Source organism: Tetranychus urticae, chromosome 1 (assembly GCF_039701765.1).
Source record: "Tetranychus urticae isolate SD_2017Ah chromosome 1, NJAU_TeUrti_SD_1.0, whole genome shotgun sequence".
Taxonomy (NCBI): Eukaryota; Metazoa; Arthropoda; class Arachnida; order Trombidiformes; family Tetranychidae; genus Tetranychus; species Tetranychus urticae.
In genome coordinates, this window is record NC_142958.1 from 24,605,576 (window position 1) to 24,613,216 (window position 7,641).

Here is a 7,641-nt window from a genome sequence, read left to right on the forward strand (position 1 = left end):
AGTGGAGGTAATGTCCATGGATCAGTATTCACCTTATTCGTACAAATCCAAGAAAATGAAGAAGAATCAATGGAAAGACAATTCAAACGCTGAAAAGGATAATAGTTTAACATTGGCCAAGCTATTGGAAAACCCAAAAGCAAATTACATTATTGGAAATGATTTTGATCTCAACCAAGCTGTTATGGCTGGTAAAATTGAAAATATGGATCCTAATACAGCAGGTTTAGGTATGATGGCAGGAACCAACGACGAATCCAATGTTGAGGGAAAAGTTCCGTTGTTAACAGAATTGATTGTGAAAAGTGTCTTAGCTAATCAAAAGACTTTTGATTGGGATTATGTTGCTTCAAACAATTCACCACAACATTCCAGTCCAGACAAGGAGCAACCCCGCAGTAGTGACAGTACCAAAAGCAATGGTTAACACTGAATCATTTTATCGTTAAAATTGAATATTGTCAAGTTTCTTTTTCATATCGTTTTTCCATTTTAGCATTTTTGAGAAACATTTATCTTTTATAGAGCTTATTGGAAAAATTTATCCAAATGTAAATAAAAATTCTAACCTATTTCTTTTGAATTTTTTGACAATCTTTGATTCCAAACTAATACAAGACGCTAAAATAATAACATTCAAATTAAGGTTGAATTTTCAAGTGATAGTACAGAGAAAAATTCAAAGAAATTTGGAAAGCTTAATTTCTAGTTCCCTTCAACTGAAATGCTTTCAATTTTTATCAATAAAATTGACTGTTAGCATATAAAAATACACATAAAGTGTTATAAAAACACAATTATTGGATTTGAAGTTTGAATAGGAAACTTCAGGCTAGAGAATCAGGCAGAAATGGTTGACATTTTAAATTTTGATTGATTTATGAAAACATACATTCTTTAAACTTGCTTATGTTTAAAGGCCCAGAGCCTTTTAAACAAGTATTTTTGACAATCTTTTCAAGACTAACATTGAGAATTCAGAGGTAGCAATTAATTTGCAAAAAAACTTAAATATCAACAATATTTAAGAATAGTGGAAGAACTAAAATAATGTCATAATACATAAGAAAGTATTGGTTTCTGATATTAGAGTTTATGCAATAAAGATTTGGGTAGTAAATTATATCGGATATTAATTAACAGATTTGCTAATATATTGTTAGTTATGATATTAAAGATGCTAAGAAAAGTAAATTTATATTTTTAAATCATATTTACCTGTTTACCGAGATCATATCGAGAGTGGACCATAATGATGAATATTAAGAAAAGATGAAGAGTTTATAGTAAAATGTATAAACACAGTATATAAACAATAATTGATAAGTGAGATCAGAATGAAAAGTAATCAATTTTGATGATTAGTTGATGGTTATTGAAAAAATTGAACATCATATTGATAATAAATACAAAATGTTGGTTAGTTAAGTTGATATATATTATATTAGATGAATGTTTTTCAAAATTGATAACAAAATTTAATTCAAGATGGAGGACAGATCTATTTCGGCTTAAAAGGTAAGTTAAGCTAAAAAGCAAGCTGAATACAGCTGAGTGGCTCAAAGCCCACCCTCAAGTGCTTTAAATTGCTTGGTTAGCTCAATCATTTATTGCATAAAAATTTTGTAATATGAAATCATTTCAATAATTGAACAAATTTTTCTTGGTTTACTTTAAGAGCAGCAAAATAATCGGAATGAGTATTCCCATTGCTTCGATAATGCTATTGAATATAATTCTTCCCTGTTTGCATGTTAACCCTCTTGAAATGGTTCCAATGTCAGCCGAGGCTGTTCATCATCCTTACCACCCAAAAAGATTAAAAAATTTCTTGTTTCAATGCCATCTTCTCTAAGTAGGTCCAAACGGCAACCTATGGATGACCAGAGTTCAGGCAAATATTCTTAGTCAATCGAGCCCAGTCCGCGGCATGTCTCCAAACCATTGTTGGCTATTAGAATGATAGAATAATGTACATAATAGAAGTCAGTAAGACGAATCCGTAACCCCGCAATAAAGGTCGACTCTGAAAGTTGAGCTGATCGGGCTGAGGCCAGAAGAAACGCCAAACATCGATTCTCTTTTATAGCGTTTTGACAATATTTTGTCATGTGTTTATTATACTTGTACATTTTGGGAAAAAGTTTACGCGCAATTTGTCACACCGTCAACTAACTTTACTTTTGCAATGCAAAGAACCAAAACAAGTCCATTTGAAAATAGAACATTAAATTTTTGAAAAACTAGCAATAGTTTCGCCTAAATCAGCCCTTTCAGCCAAAATTATGAATAAGTATACAAATAGGAATGACATGGAAACTAGTATTATGAAAAGGACATCTAAAGGAAAACCTGGAATGAAACAGAAATAATTGATACTTGTTGATACACAATTATATTTAATGTTTATTAATATCTAAATGTATAAAACAAAAGAACTGTATACATGTAAAGCACGATTAATCATCCTGAAATGCCTTTTAAGGGCGGACAGATAAACCGGTCAGTCATTTCGTTTGGTTTATGCAAGCAGTCGCCTTTTGCTGCGGACAATTAAGATATGAAGAGCAGATACATTTGAATGTACTGTAAGAATGGAGAATCGATTGCATATGGAACGCAATTAAATACAAAGTTGTACTAATTAAGGTAGACCATCCACTCAATTTAGATTGTTTTTCATGCTGCGCTTACAAAGCTTTTAATAATGAGTTCATATGGATTGGTGTTTGCCCATGAGAGTGACAAGAAAAGTCAAGAGGTAGCTTCTGGTTACAAGGTCCATACAGTCAGATGTACAATCAAAGTTGACGCTTCAGCAAGAGTAAGACGTCATCCTCAGTTAGTGGTTGAAACCTCAACATTTGAACCTGGATTGGTGATGAAAAATGTTGGAATTAATCTCGAGGTAAGCATTCAGGAGCAACAGCGTGATTAAGTCTTGAAGAGTATGGCGGTATCTCCAAGATACATTTTTAAGGGCTGCGAATGTGTGAAGATGATGAGAACCGAATAATTATATTCTCGGAAGTTATTCGCATTGAAAAATTCGCAGGAAAATTAATCAGCGTTAGAATAGTACTGCTTAATATTGCGATAGTGAAATGGTAAATTAACAATTTTTAGCCACTTTTCATTAATTGAGCAATCGTTTATTCAATCAGCAATTTATGCATATCTTGATCAGTTGTTTCCACTTTTTATCTGCCGACGAACTTATGGTAATCAGCTGATTTTATTTACTTTCATTATGCATACCAATTTAACCCAAAGAGGTCATTCAACAACAGTAATCAAATGCAAATCATCATACTGTGATCAAGTGATCAAGTCAGAGGATTGTGCAAAGAGTAATATAACAAGAGACTTCACGTAATGATAATTTTGTAAGTTTGAGATTAAACTTAAAAGTTGACTCTCAGGCGGCGCTAATCAAAAAATTGATTAAATCATTGGCCACATTGATTGTGTTTTTGCTTTGAGCAACAATTTTTAGCACATTTTCTGGTTAAATTGTCCATTTTTTAATTAAACGCCACCTGAGAGTGAACATTTCAATTAAATCTCAACCATAAATTTTTCCTATTTCGTGGTCTCTCTTGCTATATTACTCTTTGGGATTGTGTCACTTAGTGATGCATAAGAGTGAATATTAGTCAGATTGTTTAAAATCCAAGCTATGCGAAAACATATTTACAGCCGTTTCAAAAATTGTAAATACAATGTCTGGAAGAGTTACGGTATGAACAAATCAACAGATGATGATATTTTTCAAACAAAAATCCAATTTCGACAAATGGACCTTATTGCAAAGAAATACTGTAAACAATGATAAATAATAATACATAGTCATGTGGGTTTAATGCAAAAAAATTGACATAGAGAGGGAAAAGGTCAGAAAATATCAAGGATTTCCTTTGAGATGTCTCAATTCAAAATCCTAAATCGATCGAAATTATTTATCGCAGTTGTATCTTCTTTGCGCTAATATTGTTGAGTTGTGCGTATTATTATCACAATCTTTGATTTGATCATACAGTAATACACCTCCATTGGTTGGAAAGAACAATAAATAATGTAGAGGAAATAATTTTTTTGTATTTTATAGCATGAAGATCAACTTTGTCATAATTTGAAAAACCAACTGCTCTGGGTTCGACTTTAAAGGTGAATAGATTAAGAATAAATTATTTTTGGAGAATTTGTACCACAAAATATTATTATCATCTTTCATCGGGACCACGAAGATAAGGTTGTTGGAAGTTAGGCATGTGCTGATGCTGAGCGGAATTCATCATTTGATAAAATGGACTTTCTGGGTTTGCTGCTCCATTTGCTATATTAGATGCTGGACTATTGCGAGGACTTTTGTTGTTGTCATATAACGGAGACGGATTGGCTCCTGAATTGCTTGAAGGAAAACTTAAAGGCGAACTGGAAACAGAATTTGCAGATTCGTTCTGGGAAATGGCTGAACTATGAGTGGAAAGGCCACCTAATGAGCCGAGAGATCCATTGAGAGGAAGAGATAATCGTGAGTTAACAGCAATTAGATGATCTCTACGAGAAATAAGTTGGCGAACTCTCTCTTCTAGTCTTTCATTTTCAGTCCTTAACTGATGTAAGCAAGATAAAAGAGAGGCAACGTCAAAATGCTGCGTCTGTTCCATAACCATCTGGGCACCAGCAATCCATTGGCGTTCCAATAGTTGTTCAAGTGATTGTGGACCGTTTTCCATAGGTCTAAAATAATTTTCAAACAAATAAGCAAATAAGTACAAGAAACACAAACAAAAATTGCTTGATGAAAAGGTGGTTGTGGAAAGATACGTTTTTTTTTGTGAATAGGCACGAATCAACAATAGGGTAAACTGAAAGATGAAAGATCCAAAAAATGAAAAATAACAAATATTCTTACTCTTTAAGCATAGTGGTTGGTTTGGGTCTGTTTGGTGGAGCTGGTAGAGCGAAGTCTTTTAAAGCACTGGTATGAGGAGATCGTACTAGAGATGTGTTTTGAGATGTTTGATCGTTTGGTGATGAGGATGCAATGAGTTTAGTTGAAGTTTCTTCAGTAGTTAGAGTCACTTTGGTTGTAGGTGGAGTTTCTGTCGGTGTTTTGACTTTCGGAGCAGTCGCTGGCTTCTCAGTCAAAATACGGTCTCTAAATTCATAGAGTAAAAAAGTAGTTTAAAAAATCATGGTCATGAAAGTAAAGCGTTTTACTTTTGAATTGATCACTTTTAACAACTGAAAAAGTGTTTATCTTCGTCCAGATTTAAGCCTCTTCAAATTCAAGTTTTTTAATCCATTGGTTTTCAAAACAAAAAACTTGTTTCACTATTGAAAAAGTTCATAGGCTCAGTTCATTAAGATACCTGATGGGCATTTTATGTCTGAACCTTTGTTTTGAGTCAAACTGTCACAAGCATTGTTTTAGAGACAGACTTTTTCAATAGTAAAACAAAATTTTTGTTTTGAAAAGCAATGGATAAAAAAGCTTGAATTTGGAGAAGTTTAAATCTAGACGAAGACTTTTTCATTCTTTAAAAGTGATCAATTCAAAAGTATTAATAAAAGGCTGAATTATGAATTAGATGTATGCTAACAAGTTATTATCAGATGTTGCGTAGCGAGAATCTGCACACGGTTCAGTTTCAGTATTATTTTCCTTGAGAATATCTTCTTTCTTGGACTTTTTGGCGCTTCTGGATTCTTTTTGAGCTGCTTTAGAAGTTTTAATGGGTCTAAAAAAGAAAATAAAAAACATGATTATAAATTATTCTAAAAATTAAAATTTACCGCAGTAAAGTTTCATTGATTAAATTAATAATTGGCATAATGATCAATCTGACTAACTTTTGATTTAAATTAGGTTTAGGTTTCTTCTCTGTACTTGCTGAATTTTTCATTTTTCTGGCTGTTGGTAGGCTGGCTGTAGGTTTATTTTCATCTTCCTCGGCCTCCGTCGATGAATCGTCTTCAATTTCACGTTTCGGTTTCTCCTTTTTGTCACTTGAAGAGGTTGATGAATCTTTGGCGGTAAGACTTCCATACATTGCTGTGAAACTGGGAGTCGGGTTGGGTGAAGGACTTTGAGAAGGAAGACGATCAAGAGAAGATTCACGATTGTTGACCGATGCAGGTGAACTTGGATGAATGGGGGAGCTAGAAGCTGATGATATCACAAATTTCTTTTTCTTTCGTTCATTTTTGGGTTTACTTTCCGATCCATGTTCCACACTTGGACGAGACCCTGGAAAATGAGGACCAACAGCATTATCATTTAATCCAAGACATTCGCGCCTCATTTTTTGATTGTCAGGATTAATGGTAAAAGAAGATTTACCTAAACTATTGGAGGATCCAGGATTATTGCTAGGTATATTGCTAACTATTGTAGAACCGGTACACGCAGAGGTAGATAAGGTTGCATTATGAGTTTTTGCTACTTTCTTTTTAGGTGGTTTGGATATTTCGAGTGGCAAACTCGGTTTATTAATCGAAGATAACCCCGAAGGACCTTGAGTCTTCTTATCAGGACTAGATTCTGGAGTGGAATCCGCTACTGGAATCGGTTTAAATGCGGGAATGGGTTTGATATTTGAACCATCCTTTTTCTGTAAGATAAATAAATAAAATTAACAAGCTAGGAAACAAACAAGTGTCAAACTTGAGCAGTTGAAGATGGAAATACTAATATCAGTACATACCAATTTATGATAATGGTGAGTACAGTATCCACAGTATTTTACATTATCGTTAAAATTTCCAGCCTCTTCACATAATAGACCAGCAGCTTGAGCACTGTATTTCATTGAAAAAGAAAAGGATTGACAGTTTTCTATTCAATAAGAAACAAATGAAAAAAACTGACCATGTCACATGAAAATGATGTTTACATCCAGGTTTATTGCACTGCATACATGCTCCCACTGAAGCTTTGCTTTCCTTGCCTTGCTCCTCACAAATGTAACATGTCTTATGGAACCTATCCGGAGGCACTAAGGCCAGAATTATTGGTTCCATAGTAGTAACATTTCCGAATCTGACTTCTGGTATATAAAGTGAGCACACAACATGAGCCCAGCCACCATTATCAGTCCTTTTCAGTGCCCCATCTTTAGAAGGGCAAAGTTCACATCTCTTTAGTGAGAAGATTGGTATAAAAGAAATAGAATATATAGTATGAATAATGTGAACAAACGATAATAAAATATCAAGAAATCTTAAAAACAATTGATTTTCTTAAGAGGACCACAGTTACGTACCACTCTAGCTTGTCTTTCTTGACTTTCACATTTACGGCAAAACCAGGGACCAGTAGGAACCTGAACAATGCCATAACAAGCTTGGTGAACAGCAACACTACACTGATTGCCATCACAATATACTAAGGGATTCTCAGTCCATCCTCGTTCATCACTACAAACACAGCATCCACCCACCATCTCCTTCATGGTTTGATAAGGTTTATAATCGCCAAAAAGATGGACTCACAAATTGAGTGGCTGCAGAGTCAACTTAGCTCGATGGCTGAAAATGTAGGGTTTAAATATAACGGCCAACAATTAAAGATAGTTTTTGATAGATATAAATAATAGGAATAATTGAAATACAGAATACGCTCTCACAACAAGA

The 7,641-nt window shown here is 33.9% G+C and overlaps 1 protein-coding gene across 2 annotated transcripts; it reads right to left on the reverse strand.

Annotated features, from left to right (window-relative positions):
• Window positions 1–3,832: 3,832 nt before the first annotated feature.
• LOC107368513 (zinc finger protein zfp-1) lies at window positions 3,833–7,641 on the reverse strand. 2 transcript variants are annotated; one of them, XM_015936349.3, is made up of 8 exons: window positions 7,272–7,641; window positions 6,878–7,146; window positions 6,714–6,807; window positions 6,350–6,620; window positions 5,860–6,256; window positions 5,610–5,747; window positions 4,919–5,164; window positions 3,833–4,743 (listed from the first exon to the last, which is right to left on the reverse strand). In XM_015936349.3, exons 1-8 carry the CDS (start codon window positions 7,458–7,460, stop codon window positions 4,224–4,226), a joined length of 2,124 nt encoding a protein of 707 aa, XP_015791835.1. In that variant the 5' UTR covers window positions 7,461–7,641; the 3' UTR covers window positions 3,833–4,223. The 2 variants fall into 2 exon arrangements, with proteins under 2 accessions (XP_015791835.1, XP_015791834.1); XM_015936348.3 differs by having other exon boundaries at window positions 5,860–6,620.

Excerpts from the sequence above, each read along its gene's own strand:
- LOC107368513 (XM_015936348.3), bottom strand. The coding sequence starts at position 7,460 with ATGAAGGAGATGGTGGGTGGATGCTGTGTTTGTAGTGATGAACGAGGA. Across the intron at positions 5,748-5,859 it reads AAACCTAATTTAAATCAAAA|ACCCATTAAAACTTCTAAAG; the intron begins GTTAGTCAGATT and ends TTTCTTTTTTAG. Across the intron at positions 5,165-5,609 it reads GCAACATCTGATAATAACTT|AGACCGTATTTTGACTGAGA; the intron begins GTTAGCATACAT and ends CTATGAATTTAG.